Here is a 24,000-nt window from a genome sequence, read left to right as displayed (position 1 = left end):
TTTTCTCAATAGTATTTATGTTTATTGAAGCAACATTTAAATTTTTGGTTATTAAAAAAATCATATCGTAAGATTTTAAAAACTATTTTTAAAAAATTTTGGTTGGTTTTTAAAAATATTTATTCAAAATTGACAACAAAAATACATAAACTTAAATTAATAATTAAAATTTTTAAAAATTATCTTAGTTGTCATAATATTGTTTTTTAACCTAAAAATATCCGAAAACTCAAATTTTGGGCTCGACCCAAACATGGCTTCCACCTCGACACCAGAGCCCATAAGACATGAACTGGGCAATCTCCATTTGAAGAGATAAGTTTGTGCAGGTCCATTTCGAGAGCTCGGCGATTCCAGAAGGGCCCGAGTAAGAGGTAAAAACGACTACGGGAATTGCGATTGGGATCGGTGTTCGGGGCTGGGGAGATATTCATTGCATATATTCAACTTGAAAACGATTTTTCTCATTCTGTCTTGATTTCATTTATCACAGAGCGTTCTCTCGGTGTCTTTTCATTTGGTACTCAATAATTCGATTCCGTTGCCTCGCCGATTTCGAAAACCCCTTCGCTCCTTCTTTATTCCTTTGATTTTCTTTTGGCTGCAGGAGGATTCTCTTTCGATGGCAAAAAGCTCGTTTAAGTTGGAGCATCCCCTGGGTTAGTTTTTTCTGTTCTTACGCAAATCGAGGGTCATATTTTGTGGTTTCTGTCAAATCTTTTGAGGGATTTTTCGTAGTTTTGAACACGCAGTTCGATTCCATCGCTTGATTCATTTAATTCCTCATACGCTATAGTCGAAATGATTGGGTTTATCCTTTTGTTTCTTGTAATTATGGATTCACCGAATGGCTGAGTTCTGATCGGGATGTTTGGTTATGAAATGATCAATCTGTGTTCTGTTGGGGGTCTGTAGTATTAATTGATAAGAGTATTGAGTTTTAATTGCGATGTTAAATCACTTGCTAAGCCCAAATCTCATAATTAGGAGAGGCGTAATGTTTTATATATATTCTTAACCCTCCCCATTACATGTGGGTTTGTATATTAATTTGATTGATGAGATTCAAACCCAAATACATATGTTAAGATGAACAACAAAAGATTAAAACAATCGATCAAGTTGTATGAGGGAGTTTTTTTTTTTAGAATGTTTATTGTAATCTACCAGATCAAATGGAAATAACCTTGGCCTGATATTCATACTCTTGAATAAACTCTAGAGAAGATGAGAAATTAACTTGAAATTTGAATTGACATTCTGAACATTCCAGAAAGAAGGCAGGTTGAATCTGCTAGGATCCGAGAGAAGTATCCTGACAGAATTCCGGTATGATCTTTGTAATTTATGAATGCTTGCAATTGTTTGAGTGTTCTTGTAATACGTACTTGTTTTAATGTCTGTCGGTTAACTGGTTTAGGTGATCGTGGAAAGGGCTGAAAAGAGTGATGTTCCAGAAATTGATAAAAAAAAGTAAGTTGCTCTCTGTTTTCTAACTCAATGGCATTTCGATTTTATTTAAGATTAACTTGTTACTTTGATTTGCTTTCCAAATCTATAAATATCTTTCAAATGGGAAGTAAAACGAGCAAATTTTGTGAATGCTGAAATGCTGTTCTTTATAGTGTTACGTATGACTGTTTTCAGTATTGCGAATGTTTTTCGAGGTTTAGTGTTTCTTGAGCGTCGGTCACTAGACCATTTTGTAACTATGACATTCGTCTAGTTGTTTTGGACCGGAGTTCTTTTTGTAGTTAGTATTGAACTCCTGCTTTTCTGAGGCTTGTTTCTTGTACGCCCTTGTATTGCTTCATTTTTTCTATGGAAGTTTGGTTTGTTTTCCAAAAAGAATAGGTCTTTCAAGTGTTGTATGGCTTGTCTCATTGAGTCGGAGGTCAATATGAAGTTATTGATATTGTTGTTTGTACTTTTAAACGTTTTCTTGGGTTAACAATGTTCTAGATATTTCAATCGTTAACAATGTTCTAGATATTTTAATCTCTGTATCACGTTCAAAATAATCAAATGTAACCACATTGAGATTGAATGGAATATCAGTATGTTCAAAACAATGTTGGCTAGTGGGGGACGTGGATTGATAGATCTCTATTTTGTTTCGAGTAGCGAAGATGAGTATAGATTGTGTAGTAGAAGAACGATGCTGTTCGAGGGTCTAAAAGCTATGTTTCTGAACCATAAAATGGATAATATCGAGAAGTGCTGCAAGGATTTGATAACTAGATGAGCTATCGGTGCAGAAAACCGTTAATGTTATCTATAGGAAAGTTATGTTACTGTCCTTATTGATTGCAGATATTTAGTCCCTGCTGATTTAACCGTGGGTCAGTTCGTGTACGTGGTCCGAAAGAGGATCAAGCTCAGCCCTGAGAAGGCCATCTTCATTTTTGTGAAGAATATTTTGCCCCCTACCGGTGAGAACTTTTACTTTGGGAATGTGTTCTTATCATATTTTGTGCATAATCTTCACGTTTATCATTTTTCTGGTTCTAAACGATTGTTCGGTCGGTCTGCAGCTGCTATGATGTCTGCAATTTATGAGGAAAACAAGGATGAAGATGGTTTCCTGTATATGACCTACAGCGGGGAAAACACGTTCGGGGAATGCTGAAACACAACAAGACTCGGAACGTCTACATAAAATGGGAAGGAGAAAGGATCATATTTGCTCTTCTTCTTGTATATTCTCCTCACCCCCATCAGTTGTCTCTGTGTTATCCCTTCAAATGCAAAGCTTTTCTGTATAGTTTTATTTTAACTAACTGAAACCAGTCCTATTTGCGCTATTCAAAAGTCATGTTGTAAATAATGGGAATTCATAGCAGTTTGTGTCTAAATTGTCGTTTGAAGCTCGTCTAGTTCGATCGACAAAATGCAGGAAATTGGGTTTGTTTTCACAGAACTACAAAAATATCCAGACTACAATTTATGTTAACGAAAAAAAAAAAAGTGTTCAAAAGGGAGAATTCAAGCATTTTGAGTCATTTGGAGACCTTTTTCTGGTACTGGTTCTTGACCCATTTGATGCCTACTGAAGTTCCAGATTTCACTTTTTGAGCACCAACTGCTGCAGCAGACTTGGCCTTCACAAATCCAGCTGAGGCTGCTGCCTTTACATCTGCCATCTTCTTGCTACTATTGCCATTGCTGCTCCCTTTCTTCGTCATCGCCGTGTTGTCATCATCTTCGACTCCATAATCTCCCGAACCCCACTGATCAGCCCAGCTTGGTGCTTTGCTTCCCATTTTCAACTATCATTTTCAAGAAATTATTAAGCATGACACGAAACTAAAGATAATCTTGGCATAGAAGAAACATAACTGAGGCGTTTGACTTGTGATTGAATTTGTTAAATTGAACTTACATTATATGAAATTCATGTATCTTAGAATGTGTATTTGTTAATCTTATAAACACCTGTAACATTAAAAAAATAAACTCACAAATTAACTATAGATTATACGAATCCAAATTTCGATACTGTTTTTTGGACAAAACCAAACATGTACTGTCCCACAAGAATCTGGCCATAAAGCATTGAGAAAAGGAAAAAAATAAAAAGTCGAGAAGATCCTTTTGTAAGAAATCACAGTGGATCAAAGTCACTTTCATCAGATGATCAGAGCATTGGCAGCAAAACAGATATAAATCATTTTCTTCATTAATCAAACAACTGAGCAGCAAAGCCCTAAAATCCCTTTCAGGATCGAAAAATCAAACCAAACAGACACCAGATTCAAATTAATCAACCAAAAAACAACAAATTACAGTGCAAACGTCGTATTCAACGATCGAATCGGATATACATACAGCTTCACAAGACAGAACCGTCCACCAAAAATCAATCAACAATCAACAATCAAATCAAACTGAAGAAATCAGAAGGAGGAGGCTCAACGAACGAGAAACGTACGCAAATAGAATTCAAAAACAGAGAAACAAAGCGCGATGCGATTGGATTCGAATCGATCGGAGGGAGTGAAAAATACCTTGAAATTGAAGTTGAGAAGGAGATTGGTAAGACGGGGCCCAGAGGAATGAGGATTGACAGAGAGAGAGACAGAGAGACAGAGAGACAGAGGCTTGAAGACGAAGAGTGTACTGAGCGGGTAGTAATGGCGTTGTGGGGTCGTCGACTTTAGTCAGTTTCCAAATTCCAAGCTGTATCTACTCCTTTACACCTACGATCCACGGCCTGCCTTACTTTCTGCGCCAAATATTACTATTTAATTATCTTCCAAAATTTATAAATCTATTCGAAAATTCGATATAAAATTTAAATTTATACTAAACAAATCAATTACTTTTGATTTTTTTATTTTTATACTTTTTTTTTTTGCTTACGCTAAAATAAGCATTTTAAAAATTAAAAGGGTATAAATAATTATTTACTAAAATTTAGATATTGAAATAGAATTTTTTAAAGTCAAAATAAATCTTTTTTTGTTATATAATATTCAACCATATCTAATTTAAATATATAAAAATTTCTTAATTTCAATTTGAATTTCCTCCATGTGTTTGACCTTAATTAACCGAACACTAAGTTTTATTTCTATGATAAATATGTTTTTTTTAAAATTAAAAAAAAAAATTATGGACAAAAACCAAAATTTTCAACCTTATCGCAACAATTCTATAAAGTTGCTTCCTATTATCTAAAAGTAAAAAAAGAGAGATAAAAAGGTATATTAATATTTGATGCACAATTAGTTGGTTACCTAATTAGAATTAAATAATTTTATAAAGGTATAAAAAGTGAAATAAAAATATTTAAAAAATAAATATTTTAATGTGCCAAAACTAGGTCTTATATTATGATGGGACTGGTGGCACTAATGTTCATTATATATTTAATGATTTGATTAAAATAGGTTGAGCTGTCTTTATTTTATTTATTATTTTTTCGAGTTATTTTATTTTATTATTATTATTATTATTTTAAAATGATGACAACAGAAAGAGCGGAGGATATCATCATTTTCAAGTTCAAGAAGCCAAAATAATTATAAATAAAATTCTTAACCTTTAATTGTTATTTGGCTTTAAAATATATCTCGAAGTTTATTATATTTGTTAATATTTGTCACGTGAAAATTTAAATATCTAACCATTCAATTAAGGTTATAATGCAACAATCCATTAATTACCCTATAAAAAATAGAATATTTAAAAATCTATTAAATACAAAATTAAATTTTAAACGTAATTTTATTATATTTGTTAATATTTGTGATGTGAAAATTTGAATGTGTAACCATTCAATTAAGGTTATAATGCAACAATCCATTAACTACCCTACAAAAGAAAAAAAAAATATTTAAAAATGTATTAAATACAAAATTAAGTTTTAAACGTAATTTATATAATATTTTTAAAGTTTACCACTTTAATTAAATTAATTAAAACCTACTTACTAGAGATTCGAATTTATCGCCATTTAAATTGAGAAATAAAAAAAATAAAAAATAAAAATCAATTTAAAATTTTCATGAATTAAATTTATAATTTAATCTAAAAATTGATATGGCTGGTATAGATATTAAGTATGTGGGGGAAGGTGTTGGAGTTGGTGTGTTTTGGTCACGTAAGTTGCTTAATTTTCCAGCTTAGGATTCAGACACCCACAATTATTGTGAAATCTTAGAGGGTCCATCCCATCTCCCGACCCACCATCACCCAAATCGTTATAGATTTGGACGGTTTAATTAAAATGTGAATGAAAGCTGATTTGATAAAGATATACTGTGTTCAATCACCCGAACTCAAAATTCAAACCATCTCTGATTAGAAATAATATGATAATTGATATTTTATTTAGAGAATATTAATAAAATTTTGAAAATGTAATTCATCAAATAAAATATATATTAGTTAGAAGAATACATAATAAGTCAATTCTTGGCAAACGCACAAAACTACCAAAACAGTTTTGGAAGGAAGTGTTTCCAAGTCTTGCTTATAAAAGGGAAGAAAAAGAATTAAATTTAATTATGAGCTCACATCCGCAAAATTTAATAGTCTTCTGGTAGAAGGGAGAAGTGGCGGCGCGTTCGAGAGAGAGAGGGTGGCGCGTGGATGAAATGAAGAGGTTTATGGCGGAAGATCGAATTTTGAAATTAGATGAAGGTATTGACGCGTCTCAATTTGAAAGACATGGTTAAAAGAAAAAGGATGCATTTTGGAAAATTATTAATTATTTAGCTGTGTGTATTCTGATTTTAGATGAAGGTATTGACGCGTCTCAATTTGAAAGACATGGTTAAAAGAAAAAGGATGCATTTTGGAAAATTATTAATTATTTAGCTGTGTGTATTCTGATTTTAGATGAAGGTATTGACGCGTCTCAATTTGAAAGACATGGTTAAAAGAAAAAGGATGCATTTTGGAAAATTATTAATTATTTAGCTGTGTGTATTCTGATTTTAGATGAAGGTATTGACGCGTCTCAATTTGAAAGACATGGTTAAAAGAAAAAGGATGCATTTTGGAAAATTATTAATTATTTAGCTGTGTGTATTCTGATTGAGCCGCGACAATATCTCGCCTCAAAATTTTACTCCTCTGCCCACCTATTTCAAGGTAATTAAACGAGGGACCTAAAACTTTTAATTATATTTGTAATCTAACCAACCTTTAAGAGTGTAGCATGTATAATTTAATCTAAAAAAATAGCATTATGGGTTGAAAGATTATTTAATTGATTATTTAATCAATTATAATTATAGAATAGAGATATTAGATCCATCTATCAGAATTGATGAGAATATAAATATGAGAGTACGAACAGATAATAATGGATTCTACCGATAATAATGGATTCTGTAAATGGTAAGAAAATTAATATAATAAATAGAGTTCCCGAGTTTGCCTTACCTCAAATGTGAACCTTACAACACATAATTAACAAAATCTAGATGGAAGGGAAGCTGGATGGGTTGCTTCAATCTCAAGCTCATGTTTGGAACCATGTTTTGAAATTTTTCAACTCCATGTCTCTTAAATGTGCTGTTGAATTGGGCATACCAGATGTTATGCATAGCCACGGCCAACCCATGAGCCTCTCCGATCTAGTGGCGGCGCTCCATATTCAACCTTCAAAGGCTCAATACCTTGGCCGCCTCATGCGCCTCCTCGTCCATTCTGGCTTCTTTGATGCCAACGAGGAAGAAGACGTGAAATACAGCCTCACGCCATCCTCTCGCCTTCTCCTCCGCCATACCGACACACACACTCACACCACTTTCCAAATCACACCCTTCTTGTTTCTTAGTTTGGATAAAACTACAATAGCTTCTTTGGGAGCTTTAAGCGGTTGGCTTTGTAGCTCAGATGCTGACCACAACCCCAGTGTCTTTGAAATGGCAAACGGGAAGCCCGTATGGGAGTATGCTGCTCAGGAGCCAAGTCTTGCCAATTTGTTTCAACAGACAATGGCTTGTGATTCTGAAATGACTGGTAAAATAGTGATTGAGAAGTGTAGCGGTGTGTTTGAAGGGTTGAAGTCATTGGTTGATGTTGGTGGTGGCACAGGCGTTATGGCCAACGCTATTGCAGAGGCCTTCCCGCACATCACTTGCTCTGTATTTGATCTCCCACAAGTGGTTTCCAACATACAACCAAATGTAAAAAACTTGAGCTTTATTGCAGGAGACATGCTTGAATCAAAAATCCCTCCCGCAAATGCTGTTATGCTCAAGGTAATGTTCTTATATTAAGAAATTAGATATGTTTTTAACACTAAATTATTAATGGATTTTGATAATCAGTGGGTGTTACACAATTGGGATGATGAACAAAGCATTAAGATATTGAAGAAGTGTAAAGATGCAATTCCAAGCAGAGCTGAAGGTGGAAAATTGATCATCCTAGACATGGTGTTGGACAACGAAGTAGAAGACAGGGAATCCACTGAAACTCAACTGTTCTTTGATGTATTGATGATGGTCAATCTAAACGGCAAGGAGAGAAATGAGAAAGAATGGAAGAATCTGTTTATGGAAGCAGGTTTCAGTGATTACACCATAGTTTCTAAGTTGGGTTTAAGGTCACTTATTGAGGTGTACCCTTAACTCAAAAGTGTTTTTATTTACTGCTTAATTATGCTTCTTGTTGTTATGAGTTCATAGAACTTGTAGTATGCATTTCATTTCAAGAATAAAAAAACCCTTATCCTCTTTGGGCTTTCGGTTTCGGGCTTCTCCTCAAGGCTTTAAAACGCATATGTTAGAGAATAGTTTCCACACTTTTATAAAAGATGTTTCGTTCTCTTCACCAATCAATGTGAGTGTTTCGTTTTTACTAGCATACCGCCTCGTGTCGACTCTCCTTTGAGGAACAAAGCTCCGAATGAGGGTAGATTTTGTGGGTCCCACATCGATTAGAGAAAAGAACGGGTGTCAGTGAGGACATTGTACTGAATTGTGAAAAGAACAATATTTGATATGGGTGGACTTATACAGTTACATATTGTGACTTGTAAAGACACCGTGATTCAAATTTTAGTTTTTTATTTTTATTTTTTCCTGGTTAGTTTTTAAATTTTTTGAATTTCGGGATCCCACATTCGAACCTGCAGGCGAGTGAGGTCTATCAAATATCATGAATCTCTCTAAATTCCCCTCCACAAATTTGAAAAAGGTGTTATCCGAAACCTATTTCTTCTCCAATTCTTCCCCCTTCCTCTATTTCTCTCTAAATCTCCGTCGATTCTGATAACCCTCACCGACCTTTCAAACATCATGCTATTAAATCTCTCTTCCTCTTCTTATTCTCTCATTAAATTTGCGAATTCTAGGCACAAGAATCTGGATCATAAAGCATTGAGAAAAGGAAAAAAAATAAAAAGTCGAGAAGATCCTTTTGTAAGAAATCACAGTGGATCAAAGTCACTTTCATCAGATGATCAGAGCATTGGCAGCAAAACAGATATAAATCATTTTCTTCATTAATCAAACAACTGAGCAGCAAAGCCCTAAAATCCCTTTCAGGATCGAAAAATCAAACCAAACAGACACCAGATTCAAATTAATCAACCAAAAAACAACAAATTACAGTGCAAACGTCGTATTCAACGATCGAATCGGATATACATACAGCTTCACAAGACAGAACCGTCCACCAAAAATCAATCAACAATCAACAATCAAATCAAACTGAAGAAATCAGAAGGAGGAGGCTCAACGAACGAGAAACGTACGCAAATAGAATTCAAAAACAGAGAAACAAAGCGCGATGCGATTGGATTCGAATCGATCGGAGGGAGTGAAAAATACCTTGAAATTGAAGTTGAGAAGGAGATTGGTAAGACGGGGCCCAGAGGAATGAGGATTGACAGAGAGAGAGAGAGAGAGACAGAGAGACAGAGGCTTGAAGACGAAGAGTGTACTGAGCGGGTAGTAATGGCGTTGTGGGGTCGTCGACTCTAGTCGGTTTCCAAATTCCAAGCTGTATCTACTCCTTTACACCTACCTTCCACGGCCTGCCTTACTTTCTGTGCCAAATATTACTATTTTATTAGTCATTTATTATACTCAAATTTAGATATTCAAATATAAATTTTTAAAAGTAAAAAAAATATATATATTTTTTTGTTATATATATTTCAACAAGAGGTGAATATTCAACCATATTTAAATTAAATATTAAAAATTTCTTAATTTGAATTTGAATTTGAATTTGAATTTGACCTTTAAAAAATATAAAATATAATAAAAAAAGAGAGATAAAAAAGTATATTAATATTTGATGCACAATTAATTGGGTTACCTAATTAGAATTAAATAATTTTATAAAGGTATAAAAAGTGAAATAAAAATATTTAAACATAATTATTTTAATGGGCCAAAACTAGGTCTTATATTATGATGTGACTGGCAAATGTTATAATATTTATCAATATAATTAGACCTTTATATATTTAATGGTTTGATTAGAATAGGTTGAGCTGTCTTTATTTTATTTATTATTTCTTCGAGTTTTTTATTTATTTTTACTTTTTTTTTTAAATGATGACAACAGCCGAGGATATCGTCATTTTCAACAGCCAAAATAATTATAAATAAAATTCTGAACCTTTAATTTTCATTTGGCTTTAAAATATATCTCGAAGTTTATTATATAAAATTATTTTCTTTTGTTAATATTTGTCACGTGAAAATTTGAATATCTAACCATTCAATTAAGGTTATAATGCAACAACCTATTAACTACCCTACAAGAATATAAAATATTTAAAATTTTATTAAATACAAAATTAAAATTTAAACGTAATTTATATAATATTTTTAAAGTTTAAACATGGTAAAGAGGTTAATAATATTTTCAGCTAAACCTTAATTAAATTAATTAAAACTTACTTAGTAGATTAGAGATTCGAATTGATGGCCGTTTAAGTTGTGAAATAAAAAAAAAATAAAAAAAAAATCAATTTAAAATTTTCACGAATTCAATTTATAATTTAATCATAGGTAAAAATTGATATGGTTGATATTGATATTGAGTGCGTGGGAGAAGGCGTTGGAGTTGGTGTGTTTTGGTCATCTAAGTTGCTAATTTTCCAGCTTAGTACTCGAGAAATTAGGTACACCCACAATTATAGTGAAATCTAGGCGGTCCATCCCACCTCCCTAACCCACCATCACCCGAACCCGAACCCGAACTATTATAGATTTAGATTGTTTAATTAAAATATAAATAAAAATTGATTTGATAAAGATATATTGCATAATCGAAATCATTTATGGTTAGAATGATAACTGATATCTTATTTATTAAATTAATTTATTGTCCAGAGAATATTAATAAAATTTTCTTCCAAAATTTAGAAAATGTAATTCCAGAAAATAAAATATATATTTAATTAAAAGAATACATAAGTCATTGGCAAACAGTTTTTGAGGGAAGTGTTTTCAAGTCTTGCTTATAAAAGGGAAGAAAAAGAACTAAATTTAATTATGAGTTCGCATCCGCAAAATTTAATAGTCGTCTGGTAGAAGGGAGAAGTGGCGGCGCGTTCGAGAGAAAGGGTGGCGCGTGGATGAAATGAAGAGGTTTACGGCAGAAGATGAGTTTTGAAATTGGATGAAGGTATTGACGCGTCTCAATTTGAAAGACATGATTAAGAGAAAGGATGCATTTTGAGAAATTATTAATTATTTAGCGGTGTGTTTTCTGATTGAGCGGCGTTAATATCTCGCCTCAAAATTTTGCTCCTCCTCCACCTATTTCAAGGTAATTAGCGAGGACCTAAACTTTTAATTTGAAAACTAATAACTGTATTTATATTTGTAATCTAACCAACATTTAAGAGAGTAGTGTTACGGTCATACTCGTCAAAGGCATGTTACCCAAGACCGTATGTCCATGACAAGCCAAACCCTTTATGTCTTTTCATATTCCAGTGTTTTACTTTTGTATTTATAGGAAGTATGACGTTTAAGAAATATCATGTCTAGGCCTATCAGACATGAAATGACTCAGAATGTATTATAGGGGGATACGACTAGATGTCAGCTTCTCCCTACTTATATACTGTGAGCCGTTGTTATTTCTCTCTTACTTGCTTATATAAAGTCTATTTCAAAAATCTCTTTTTGCCCTCGTTTTCTAAAACCTTCTCTTAAAATCGAGGACAGAGGCTCGAGCATACGTCGCTTGGCCGTAGGCGACGCAAGAACGAATTGGCTTAGCTCACTTGTCGTTGGAAAGTGAGTGCCGCACAATCACAAGTCCGCTGTCATCAAAAGTGCGATTGTGACAAGTAGCATGCATAATTTAATCCAAAAAAAAAATAAATAATAATAGCATTATGGGTTGAAAGATTTCTTAATCATTTACAATTATAGAATAGAGAGATTAGATTGTTGTGCGCCCAAAGCGGAACAAATGTACTCACGACACCAATGAACGGAATTACACAAATAGACACCAAGATATTTACGTGGTTCGGAGAGAAGAAGTTCCCCTACATCCACAAGTAGCAACAAATTACTAATAAATAAGGTGTTACAAGTGAATACCTCAATATCATAGTACAAAGATTTTTATCAATATGTCACTCCAGAAATACAATATGACGCACAAAACTCTCTCAAACTTTGATATCAAACTTGGATATCAACAACCTTCTAGACACACCCTTTATATAGGAATAATTCATGTAGAATATTAATAAAAAAAGGTTGCATACTAAATAAGGATTTGTAACCAAAATAAATAGATATTAATTAAAATGGTTATAAATTAAACCACCAAATTAATATTCTTATATTTGGAATGAATTTAATCACTAAATCAAATAAAAAACTTATGACAATTTACTATATTGATTAGAGTTTAAATATGAAAATAGGACGATTGATTCTGTATAAATAGAAGTTTGGAGGTTGCCTGATCTCATATCTGAACCTTACACACATAATTAACGAAATCTAGATGGAAGGGAAGCTGGATGAGTTGCTTCAATCTCAAGCTCATGTTTGGAACCATGTTTTGAAATTTTTCAACTCCATGTCTCTTAAATGTGCTGTTGAATTGGGCATACCGGATGTTATCCATAGCCACGCCCAACCCATGAGCCTCTCTGATCTAGTGGCGGCGCTCCATATTCAACCTTCAAAGGCTCAACACCTTGGCCGCCTCATGCGCCTCCTCGTCCATTCTGGCTTCTTTGATGCCAACGAGCAAGAGGACGTGAAATACAGCCTCACGCCCTCCTCTCGCCTTCTCCTCCGCCACACCCACACACACACCCATNCTCCGCCATACCGACACACACACCCATACCACTTTCCAAATCACACCCTTCTTGTTTCTTAGTTTGGATAAAACTACAATAGCTTCTTTGGGAGCTTTAAGCGGTTGGCTTTGTAGCTCAGATGCTGACCACAACCCCAGTGTCTTTGAAATGGCAAACGGGAAGCCCGTATGGGAGTATGCTGCTCAGGAGCCAAGTCTTGCCAATTTGTTTCAACAGACAATGGCTTGTGATTCTGAAATGACTGGTAAAATAGTGATTGAGAAGTGTAGCGGTGTGTTTGAAGGGTTGAAGTCATTGGTTGATGTTGGTGGTGGCACAGGCGTTATGGCCAACGCTATTGCAGAGGCCTTCCCGCATATCACTTGCTCTGTATTTGATCTCCCACAAGTGGTTTCCAACATACAACCAAATGTAAAAAACTTGAGCTTTATTGCAGGAGACATGCTTGAATCAAAAATCCCTCCCGCAAATGCTGTTATGCTCAAGGTAATGTTCTTATATTAAGAAATTAGATATGTTTTTAACACTAAATTATTAATGGATTTTGATAATCAGTGGGTGTTACACAATTGGGATGATGAACAAAGCATTAAGATATTGAAGAAGTGTAAAGATGCAATTCCAAGCAGAGCTGAAGGTGGAAAATTGATCATCCTAGACATGGTGTTGGACAACGAAGTAGAAGACAGGGAATCCACTGAAACTCAACTGTTCTTTGATGTATTGATGATGGTCAATCTAAACGGCAAGGAGAGAAATGAGAAAGAATGGAAGAATCTGTTTATGGAAGCAGGTTTCAGTGATTACACCATAGTTTCTAAGTTGGGTTTAAGGTCACTTATTGAGGTGTACCCTTAACTCAAAAGTGTTTTTATTTACTGCTTAATTATGCTTCTTGTTGTTATGAGTTCATAGAACTTGTAGTATGCATTTCATTTCAAGAATAAAAAAACCCTTATCCTCTTTGGGCTTTCGGTTTCGGGCTTCTCCTCAAGGCTTTAAAACGCATATGTTAGAGAATAGTTTCCACACTTTTATAAAAGATGTTTCGTTCTCTTCACCAATCAATGTGAGTGTTTCGTTTTTACTAGCATACCGCCTCATGTCGACTCTCCTTTGAGGAACAAAGCTCCGAATGAGGGTAGATTTTGTGGGTCCCACATCGATTAGAGAAAAGAACTGGTGTCAGTGAGGACATTGTACTGAATTATGAAAAGAACAATATTTGCTATGGGCGGACTTTTAGTTTTTTTTTTTTTTTGTTTCCGGTTAGTTTTTAATTTTTTTGAATTTTGGGATGGTTCGAACTAGCCAGGCGAGTGAGGTCTCTCAAATATCATGAATCTCTCTAAATTCCCCTCCACAAATTTGAAAAAAGGTCTCTCAAATATCATGAATCTCTCTAAATTCCCCTCCACAAATTTGAAAAAGGTGTTATCCGAAACCTATTTCTTCTCCAATTCTTCCCCCTTCCTCTATTTCTCTCTAAATCTCCGTCGATCCTGATAACCCTCACCGACCTTTCAAACATCATGCTATTAAATCTCTCTTCCTCTTCCTATTCTCTCATTAAATTTGCGAATTCGAAGTCACCCTTCTCAGATGTTTCAGTTAAGTACAGAACCCACTTCTCTAAATCCCAATCTTCTTCTTCATTATGTCATTCTTTAACGTCATCGGAGCTCAGTTTCAAGAACAGACACCAAATCTTCTGGGAAAAGAGCAAAATCCCATGTCGGAGGAGCGGCGATTTCAGGCTGTGGGCTTTTGCCGGAATCGATATTGGAAGTGCTCAGTCGGTACTCGAGGCGGCGGCTGTGTTGACGGCTATCATTGTCGTTCACGAGAGTGGCCACTTCCTCGCCGCTTGTCTACAGGGTATCCATGTAAGTAAATTTGCGATTGGTTTTGGTCCAATTCTTGCAAAATTCAACAAAAACAATGTAGAATACTCCATTAGGGCTTTTCCTCTTGGTGGATTTGTGGGTTTTCCTGACAATGATCCTGATAGCGATATTCCAATGGATGACGAAAATTTGCTTAAAAATAGACCAATATTGGATAGAGTATTAGTGATTTCTGCTGGTGTTATTGCTAATATAATATTCGCATACATAATCATCTTAATCCAAGTCTCGTCGGTTGGTTTGCCGGTTCAAGAGCCCTTTCCCGGCGTGCTTGTGCCTGAGGTTCGAACCCTTTCGGCTGCTTCTCGAGATGGGCTGCTTCCAGGGGATGTGATTCTTGCTGTTAATGGAAATGAACTGCCAAAATTGGGTTCCACTGCAGTTTCTGAGCTTGTTGAAGCAATTAAAAGAAGCCCCAATAGAACTGTTCTTCTCAAAGTTGAAAGAGGACAACAGGATCTTGAAATTGGGGTCACCCCAGATGAGAGTTTCGATGGAACAGGGCGAATTGGGGTTCAGCTTTCACCTAATGTAAAGATTTCAAAGCTTGTAGCGAAGAATTCCTTGGAGGCTTTTAGCTATTCTAGGAAGGAATTTCTGGGTCTGTCATATAATGTTCTTGATAGCTTGAAACAAACTGTTCTGAATTTCTCTCAGTCAGCCAGTAAGGTTTCTGGTCCTGTGGCCATTATTGCTGTTGGTGCTGAAGTTGCAAGGTCCAACATTGATGGGCTCTATCAATTTGCAGCTGTGCTTAATATTAACCTTGCTGTTATAAACCTTCTGCCCTTGCCTGCTTTGGATGGCGGCTCGTTGGCTTTGATCCTTATTGAGGCTGCAAGGGGAGGGAGGAAGTTGCCTCTAGAACTCGAGCAGCGAATCATGTCGTCTGGGATCATGGTTGTTGTACTTCTTGGGCTGTTCCTCATCGTCCGAGACACGTTAAACCTTGAATTTATAAAGGACTTGTTATGATTAGACAATGCTCGTTGTACTTCTTGGGCTGTTGTTCTTCATCGTCCGAGACACGTTAATCCTTGAAGTTATGAAGAACTTGTTATGATTAGACGATGCTCGACGAAGGGTTTCAGTTGGTGTATCAGGGCAAACTCTGTTGATACTCATAATGCTTGCATATGGTGGTTGGGTTCAACTGAGATGGAGATATAGAGAGATCATTTATATCAAAATGGAACACATGTTCTTATCAGCTGTGTACTCCCTTCAAATCAACATCTCAAATATACAAAACAGCTTGTTTTTGTGCATAGTTCATGTTGCTTCAATCCATGTTCTTCTGCTGTAGGTAAAGAGTAGGTAAAGAGAATCAGAGTCACTTTTGACTACACCTTCGAGGTTCACAATTCTTTGTTCGATGTTTGATATTTGATATTTGAGTATTTTATTGACATGGCAGTTTAGGGCATGACTTTGATACCAGGTTAGGAATCACGACTTTCAACAATAGTATGATATTGTCTCTATTGACATGGCTAAGTTTAGGACATGACTTTGATACCAGGTTAGGAATTACGACTTTACACAATGGTATGATATTGTCCATTTTGAGTATAAGTTATCATGACTATGCTTTGTGCTTCCCAAAAGGCCTCATACCAATAGAGATAGTATCACTTCCAATAATCCTCAACACCGACGTGGGATCTCACAATTCACCTTTCCTCCCTTTGGGGTCAAGCGTCCTCGTTGGCACTCGTTCCCCTCTCCAATCGATGTGAAGCCCCTCAATCCACTCCCTTCGGGGCCCAATGTCCTTGCTAATACGCTGCCTGGTGTCCACTCTCCTCTTTGGAGTTCATCCTCCTCGCTAGCACATTACCTGGTCTTTGGCTCTGTGTTAAAATTTTCATGCACGGATGACGATAAATGCTGAAAAGACCATGATAGAACAGTAGATCACATTGAAATTCAGTAGTAGTCCGATAAGTGTTTTATTGCATTTTACTTTAGGTTTAAAAATTATGTTATTTATATCTTTTTATTTTAAAATTAAATATGTAACTGCATGACTTTATTTTAAGAGCATTTATTATAAATTTCTGCGATTATAACGTCACTTATTAAAGAAAAAATTGAGACGTTACAAAAATAATATCTTTACATTAAGAAAATAATTTAATTAAATTACAAGTTTAGTACCTAATATTATATTTTAAGAAATTAATTAAAATTTAATTTTTTTTCTATTAATCTCTAAATTTTAAAAATATAAAATAAACTTTTCACGTGTTGAATAGTTTTTAAAATTAATTGATTTGTTGGACAAAATATTAAAATTTGTTTTCAAGACAATTAAAAGATTCCAATTCTTTTTAAAAAAAATTAAAATAGGCCTAAGATGTATGGGGAATAGCTTAAAAAATACACCCACCGAAGAACATTCCCATCGGACGTAGGCTATTGTGGCCGTACAGTCACAGACCACGACCAGGTTCACTGAACCTCAGACCCCATTCCCCCTTTATTTAGATCCATCCAAACAAGTTTCAGGAGAAAAAATTCACTGATGCTTTCTTCTTCTTCTTCTTCTTCTCGCCACAATGAGGTATTTTCGATCTTCCCTTTGCATTTCTTCTTCCCTTTTTTGCTCTATTAAATAAGATCGAAGTATCTGAAAATGCTAGTACATTTGATATGATTTTTTAAGATATCCTGTTTGAATGCTGAAATCCTCGCATCTACTGTTTGAATCTAGTTCTTTTGTTCCTCTTTCAATTATTTATTTTGTTCTTAAAGTGGAAAGGAAGATCACGATGGTTTGGCTCAGGAAATTGAAGTGTTCATATCATATGGAACTAAGATCTTGTTTCGGATTGATCTGATTGGAGATTTCATCATTTGAACCTAATAATTAGCTTTCTTCGAGTCTTTTCCTATAAAAATGCATATAAACTCCACTTGAATCCATCCTCGGGAGCCAAATGCCCTAATCTTGACTAAGATACGATGTCCAAAGGTGTGTGGATTTTGGACTGAGATTTATTGCTCCGATCTCTGATGTTTAGCTATTTTTTATCCTTCTTATTTCAACAATTTGTTCTGCTGTAAATGGAATTTTATTTTCTTCCTTTCGGCTGTTCGGAAACAATTATTTGATTCGTTGCTGCTTAAAATGTCTGTATCATTTGGTTTTCTTCAATTCGTGTAGAAGATTTCTGTCAAAGTACAAATTAAAGAGCATAGAGCCAAGCAATTTTGTGTCGAATTTAAGGATTGAGACAAATAAGAACCAAAGTTTAGAAATCAGAACAAGATTTCTTTCATTTAGATCATTGTTATGTATATATATATGAACTCCAAATAGTTGCTTGTACAGTACATTGGCTAATTATTGTCCATAGGTGCAGGTAGAGTAGCTCAACATGAGGCATTCCTTTCTTCTGGCAAAAAAGATGGTCTAAGAACGATGCCAATATTCATATTTCATGAGACAAACAACTTTTTCTAGACTTCTTTTCTTTTTCAAACCAAAGATAAACAGAATGGCTAGTTTGGACTTGGGATTTGCATAATTTCTTGTAGCCATTTGCCTGCTTTCTCACTTATGCTGCTTCTCCTGAGTTCAAGCTATATGCTATCGTGGCCTTGTCGTGGCATCGATGACCCGGGAGAGCAAGATCAGCAGGGGCAATTTGCCCGGTCTGGTCGCTCCTCCTGCAGCAGTGTGATCGTATAGCAGAGCAGAGAGAACATTTTGCTGTTCTTGGAAGAGTTCCCCTATTGAAACTTCAAATGCTTCACTTTGTAGTGGTCATCATGCCCTTTGGCTGATGATGTTCTTATTTTCATTGGATTGTTTTCAATAAAAGCTTCTGGTTTAGTCTCTTTGTTGTGAAAGTTGCTTCCAGTTTCAAAATAAAAGTGATTTGTTCGTTTAAGTAAATATTTATTGTTCCTTTTAACTAACTTAATTAGTCCAAATTAAATTATAAACTATTACACATTTAAAATAGTTAAATTATAAATTTAATTCTTAAACTTTTTAGTAAAAAAAAATTAGTGATTTAAGTCAAACAATAATAAATGGTCGGCTTTTAATGGTGGGCTTTAAAAGTCGAGAGGTTTCTACACCCTTATAAATGGGGGTGGTTCTCCTCTCCAACCAATGTAGGACATCACAATTCACCCCTTTGGGGCCAGTGTCCTCGTTGCCACTCTTTCCTTCCTCCAATGGGACCGCCCCCAGATTCACCCCTTTGGGGCCCAGCATCCTTACTGGCACACCGCCTCGTGTCTATCCCCTTCGGAAAATAGCGAGAAGGCTGACATATTGTCTGGTGTCTAGCTCTGATACCATTTGTAACGACTCAGATCCACCGCTATCAGATATTGTCCTCCGTGTGCTTTCACTTCCAAGCTTTCCCTCAAGGCTTTAAAATCAAACAAGGGAAAGTTTTAACTTCTTTATAAACGGTGGTTTGTTCTCATCGTTGTAGATGGACATCACAGATTTATCGGAAAAAAAAAGTTGGTAATTAATTATTTCACTTTTTTTTATAATAAAAATAAATTATTCCAACATCAAATATTTCACGTGACGTAAGTCACGTGGAAGTGGCCGAGCCGCCGAAGTAAATAAGCATACAAACATTTACCATAATAGCTTGTTGGGGGAGTTTTTAGGCGTCTTCTGGGAATGAACGTGAAACGCAGCGTTTGGGTGGTCCCCGCAACTCATATCATGGGTTTTCGCGCCCGCAATCACAGTAATTATAACCACCCCCTTTCCCGCCGATCATATCACAGTCATTCAACTTCAACGCATATCACTCATTCCCCATTTTTATTTTGTTCTCCGTACTTTGCTTTCGCTGCAGGTCGTTTTTTCACTGCAAAGCTGCGCTGTCGCTTCTACGCCTACTTCTTCTTCTTCGTCTTCTTCCGGCTCATCAAGCGTGCGTCATCCTCCGAAGCGGAGAATAGAAGAGAAGAGAATCGCAGCGTTTCCTGGTTCCGATGAAGCTTCGTCCTCGTAAACCGACCTCCAATATTTTGATCCAAGGTACGGTTTCGATTTTGCGCCTCTTTATTTCTCGCATGCTGTGTATTTATAAAGAATTGTGTTTATCGAAAACCTAATGTTCAATTGGCTAGAAAACGACGATGTATTGCTGTAATTAGTCCATTGTGGCCTTATAGGATTTAAGATTACGTTTGGCGTATTTTTGAAATGAAGTGCTTGAGTTATTTGATAGTTCTGTGCCGGTGGAAGTTCTGTCCAGACGTTGTGAACTTCTTGAACTGGAAATAAGCGATCGTCGCCAAATAAGGAAGTATGGCGATGATTTTAACTCCATTGCGGCACGGTAGGATTTTAGATTGCGTTCAGCGTGGTTTTCAAAAAAATGTTTTGGTTTTTTTGATACTGATGTGGCGGAGGAAGTTCTATTGAGATGTCATGCGTTTTTCGGGCTAGAAATACACGAACTCTGCACATTCTGTGTTCTGCGTTCTTTGTTTCCTCTTCCTCCCACTGTTTTTGGGGGGATGATCGATGAATTGTGAAATAGCTGTGTGGTTAAATTGTTATGTTATTGGAGCAGGAAACGCAGATGGTGATGCTTCTGATGATATAGACGTGTCGTCTCTTTATTCTGACAGTGAAAGTGAAGGTATTGTGTTTTTTTGCGCTGTAGATGTTTAATTAATTACGGCAATCCTGGTAAGAAAATATGTCTCAAGCTGGTTCAGTCTGGTGTCAAATATTTCTTTACAATTTTTCTCTCTCTCGTTTCAATGGTGTATGTGCATGTTTGTTCAGTTAAGCGAACTCTTCGCTCTAACAATCTCTTCAATAATATACTTTTGTTCACCTTACCATTGCCTACAATGCCTTAGGTTTTACTTGTTTACCTGACATGTTATTTCGTCATGAACAAAGAAAATAACTGGGTAATGGCTTTGGACGTTAAACCACGAGTTGACACTTTTAACTGGGCAGATCCTTCCTCGAGTTCTGAGGACTTTTGCGAGCCTTCAACAAAGAAGTCTAGAGCAAAGAAAAAGAGAAAAGGTATTAAAGAGGAGGGGCCTAGCATCGAGCAGGAAGTGTGGAGAAAAGTAGGTAATGATGAAAACCCACACAATCAGACACCAGAAGTTATCCCCGTCCAGGGTGTGGTTGATATAGGGAAGCCAAAGACCAAGTACTCAAGAAAGAAAAAGCAAAAACCTATCCTTTTGTGGGATGTCTGGGCGGAAGAACATGAGAGATGGATCGATGAAAACATTGAAAAAGATTTTGATATGGCTAGTCAAAATGAAGTATTGACTGAAGCTGTTGAAACACCCTCTGCACTTACGATGCCCCTACTACGGTATCAGAAAGAGTGGCTAGCTTGGGCACTGAAGCAGGAAGATTCTCCAGTTAGAGGTGGGATACTTGCAGATGAAATGGGAATGGGAAAAACCATCCAAGCAATTGCCCTGGTACTTGCTAAACGTGAACTACCTGGAGCTGGACTAAGGAGACCTTCCCCATACCCAAGTTCTTCCAAGGACTTCCCTTTGATCAAAGCAACACTTGTGGTATGTCCCGTGATTGCTGTAAGCCAGTGGGTAAGTGAGATTGATCGTTTCACATTAAAGGGAAGTAACAAGGTGCACGTGTTTCATGGTCCAAAACGAGCACAGAGTCTTGAGACTTTATTTGAATTTGATTTTGTTATTACAACATACTCTGTCGTTGAGGCTGAATACAGGAAACATTTGATGCCTCCCAAGGATAGGTGCCCTTACTGTAGTAAACTATTTTATAAGAAGAATTTGAAGATTCACTTGAAGTACATTTGTGGTCCTGATGCTGTCAAAACAGAGAAGCAGGCTAAGCAAATAAGAAAAAGGCCTATTCAGCCACAAATATCGAAAGGGGAAGTATCTGCTAAAGATAAGAACAACAATTTTCATAATAGTGGCAGCCAGAAAAGCACTTTTGGACAGACAATGGGGCAGCATGAGAATGAGGAAAACCCTTGTGGGAAATCAATATTGCATTCTGTAATATGGGACCGTGTCATTTTGGATGAGGTGAGATTCTAAAACATCTGGTTTCTTTTTTTTTTTTTTTTTTTTTTTTTGGGGGGGGTGATGCTAGACAGATTTGTTTTGTCACTGCAAATTGATGGTGAAGTAGGGATACAACGGATTCTTTTGCAGATATTCCACATCTCCAATTTCCTTGCTTCAAAGAAGAAAATAGAACGCCTAGCTAGCCGCTATCTTCTATTACTATCCCTTTCACACCCCTTCTACATTCAAGCTAAAGTCATAATAGCTAGAACACTCCCACAATTTCCTTATATCTTAACGTGATCATTTTGCCATTTTCTTCTCTCTTTGAGTGTTTTGTATTTTCCTACGACTACATAAAAATCCCATCCAGTTATTATTCTCATATGTTTGCTATATGTTGTTTTCCATATTTCCGATCTTCGTAAGTCCCTGTGGAAACAAACTCCAAAATGGGTAAGAACAAGGGAAAAGGAAACCTACCAAAGTTTCTCATTCAACCCCAAGTGTAAAATAAAAATTATGATGCCGATTACCATTTTTGTTTGTTTCTTTTTTCCAAAAAACATTATTGCATAAATTATTATTTCCATCAGTAGTTTAGTTTGATTGGTGCTGGTTGCTGTTGAAATATAACAAAATTTTATGCAAACATAGGCGCATTTCATAAAAGATAGACAGTCTAATACTGCAAAAGCTGTTCTTGCGATTTCTTCTTCATTTAGATGGGCTTTAAGTGGCACACCTATCCAGAATCGTGTAGGGGAGCTTTACTCTCTTGTAAGTTTTTCTTTGTTTAGAACATTGTCTACCTTGAGGAAAATGATCATTCTCAATGTAACATGTGTTTTTTGGTACGCTCAGGTTCGCTTCCTGCAAATTGTGCCTTATTCTTTCTACTTCTGTAAGGACTGTGATTGTAGAACACTCGACCACAGGTACTAGTTTAGATTTGATATTGTTCTGCAATCTTGGTAAATTTTCATTTGAACTTTTTATCAGCTTCCTTGTTTTTTGGACTCATTAATTTTCTTATATGATGTAACGTTTGACCCTTGTGGGAAATTTCAGTTCTGTTAGCTGTCCTGACTGCCCTCATAAACGCATGCGGCATTTTTGCTGGTGGAACAAGGTAAGTTCTGTAATGTGTGGCATTTCAATATCTCTGTATCATTGTTGAACTATGTTCTTTATTATTATGGTTTGGTTTGGAAGTATATTACGCTACGGATTCAAAATGTTGGGAGAGGTCCTGAGTTTAAAAGAGGTATGATATTGCTGAAGCATAAAATTTTAAGTAGCATCGTACTACGACGCACCAAAAAGGGTAGAGCTGCTGATCTTGCTCTTCCTCCTAGTATTGTAAGTGGACATACATATGTTTGTTACTTGTTCGTATTGATGAGCAAACTAATTTTAGTTCTGCTCAATCTTCCCATAGGTTTCAATTAGGCGAGATACCCTTGACATTCAAGAAGAAGATTTTTATGAATCATTGTATAATGATAGTCGAGCAAAATTTAATACGTGAGTGACCATCTATATCTACTGATTCTTTTTGAGCCTGTTTGTTGAAGTATCTTTAATCCATATTAAGATCAAAGTCCCTTTAGTGCATATGATGCAAGTAATTACAAATGTGGAGACTAATTTGGAAAATGTTTTATTAGTGTCTTAGGTCTTCTAGATTTGGAACTTAATTTAAAGATAATAATAGATAATAATATAGAAAATGGTTACTTTTGAAGCTGAGACTATTCTCCAAGTTTTTATTATCAGTTTATTTTGTACCAGGTTAAATTTTTATGCATCTTTTTCCGTTTCAATATTTAGTAATTTGTCTCTTTTGAGTTGTACTCTTTTGTCTTGGTTGAATTTGNTTTTTTTTTTTTTTTTTTTTTTTTTTTTTTTTTTTTTTTTTTTTTTTTTTTTTTTTTTTTTTTTTTTTTTTTTTTAATGTTTGTTTTCTACTATGAATGCATATTCAATGTTATCAATAAAAATGTTGATTATTCAGAAAGCTATTCTCTGAAGCAGCACTTGAATTGAGAAAGAAGCGAGTATGAATATATCAGTTTAGAATTGGTTTTACCAAACACGCATATTAGTTGTTTGATGCAATTTTTTCTTTGTAGTTTTGTGGCAGCAGGAACAGCAACGAGTAATTATGCACACATATTTGACCTTTTGATTCGCTTGAGACAGGTCTGTTGTGGCTTCTGGTCAGGCTTAGAAATCTATGTCGATAGTTTTTAAGTCTTCAGAGTTCGGAAATTGCTTTCCCCC

At 35.5% G+C, this 24,000-nt stretch overlaps 5 protein-coding genes across 9 annotated transcripts in view; all 5 read left to right on the top strand.

Annotated features, from left to right (window-relative positions):
• The first annotated feature begins 388 nt into the window (after positions 1-388).
• LOC111777233 (autophagy-related protein 8c) lies at positions 389-2,900 on the top strand. Of its 2 annotated transcripts, none has more exons than XM_023656740.1 (6): positions 389-505; positions 608-659; positions 1,274-1,329; positions 1,421-1,473; positions 2,314-2,432; positions 2,535-2,900. In XM_023656740.1, the coding sequence occupies exons 2-6, from the start codon at positions 623-625 to the stop codon at positions 2,627-2,629; spliced, it is 360 nt and encodes a 119-aa protein (XP_023512508.1). In that variant the 5' UTR covers positions 389-505; positions 608-622; the 3' UTR covers positions 2,630-2,900. The 2 variants fall into 2 exon arrangements, with proteins under 2 accessions (XP_023512508.1, XP_023512507.1); XM_023656739.1 differs by having other exon boundaries at positions 390-520.
• A 3,932-nt stretch (positions 2,901-6,832) lies between these two features.
• Positions 6,833-8,211, top strand: LOC111777231 (probable O-methyltransferase 3). Its single transcript, XM_023656733.1, has 2 exons — positions 6,833-7,718; positions 7,788-8,211. The coding sequence occupies exons 1-2, from the start codon at positions 6,936-6,938 to the stop codon at positions 8,088-8,090; spliced, it is 1,086 nt and encodes a 361-aa protein (XP_023512501.1). The 5' UTR covers positions 6,833-6,935; the 3' UTR covers positions 8,091-8,211.
• Positions 8,212-8,317: 106 nt separating this feature from the next.
• LOC111777229 (probable membrane metalloprotease ARASP2, chloroplastic) lies at positions 8,318-15,973 on the top strand. 2 transcript variants are annotated; one of them, XM_023656727.1, is made up of 2 exons: positions 8,318-8,658; positions 14,210-15,973. In XM_023656727.1, the coding sequence occupies exon 2, from the start codon at positions 14,311-14,313 to the stop codon at positions 15,658-15,660; it is 1,350 nt and encodes a 449-aa protein (XP_023512495.1). In that variant the 5' UTR covers positions 8,318-8,658; positions 14,210-14,310; the 3' UTR covers positions 15,661-15,973. The 2 variants fall into 2 exon arrangements, with proteins under 2 accessions (XP_023512495.1, XP_023512496.1); XM_023656728.1 differs by having other exon boundaries at positions 8,318-8,800; positions 14,352-15,973.
• LOC111777235 (probable O-methyltransferase 3) lies at positions 12,438-13,764 on the top strand. The gene is made up of 3 exons (XM_023656741.1): positions 12,438-12,757; positions 12,801-13,264; positions 13,334-13,764. Exons 1-3 carry the CDS (start codon positions 12,454-12,456, stop codon positions 13,634-13,636), a joined length of 1,071 nt encoding a protein of 356 aa, XP_023512509.1. The 5' UTR covers positions 12,438-12,453; the 3' UTR covers positions 13,637-13,764.
• A 1,070-nt stretch (positions 15,974-17,043) lies between the features above and the next one.
• LOC111777227 (DNA repair protein RAD16) overlaps positions 17,044-24,000 on the top strand; it is a 9,513-nt gene continuing 2,556 nt past the window's right edge. The window contains exons 1-10 of one of the 3 annotated variants that reach the window (XM_023656725.1): positions 17,044-17,251; positions 19,524-19,708; positions 20,250-20,318; positions 20,648-21,732; positions 22,372-22,494; positions 22,579-22,652; positions 22,786-22,846; positions 22,930-23,076; positions 23,156-23,241; positions 23,850-23,919. In XM_023656725.1, coding sequence (XP_023512493.1) covers positions 19,663-19,708; positions 20,250-20,318; positions 20,648-21,732; positions 22,372-22,494; positions 22,579-22,652; positions 22,786-22,846; positions 22,930-23,076; positions 23,156-23,241; positions 23,850-23,919 — 1,761 coding nt within the window. In that variant the 5' untranslated portion in view covers positions 17,044-17,251; positions 19,524-19,662. Of the gene's footprint in view, positions 17,252-19,041; positions 19,413-19,523; positions 19,709-20,249; positions 20,319-20,647; positions 21,733-22,371; positions 22,495-22,578; positions 22,653-22,785; positions 22,847-22,929; positions 23,077-23,155; positions 23,242-23,849; positions 23,920-24,000 lie in introns of those variants that run through there. The other 2 variants (XM_023656726.1, XM_023656724.1) reach the window with 2 other exon arrangements.

The sequence above is a fragment of the Cucurbita pepo genome, chromosome LG16 (assembly GCF_002806865.2).
Source record: "Cucurbita pepo subsp. pepo cultivar mu-cu-16 chromosome LG16, ASM280686v2, whole genome shotgun sequence".
In the NCBI taxonomy this organism is placed as follows: Eukaryota; Viridiplantae; Streptophyta; class Magnoliopsida; order Cucurbitales; family Cucurbitaceae; genus Cucurbita; species Cucurbita pepo.
Note: the sequence above shows the minus strand (reverse complement) of the source record. Positions and strands in the feature narration are given on the sequence as shown.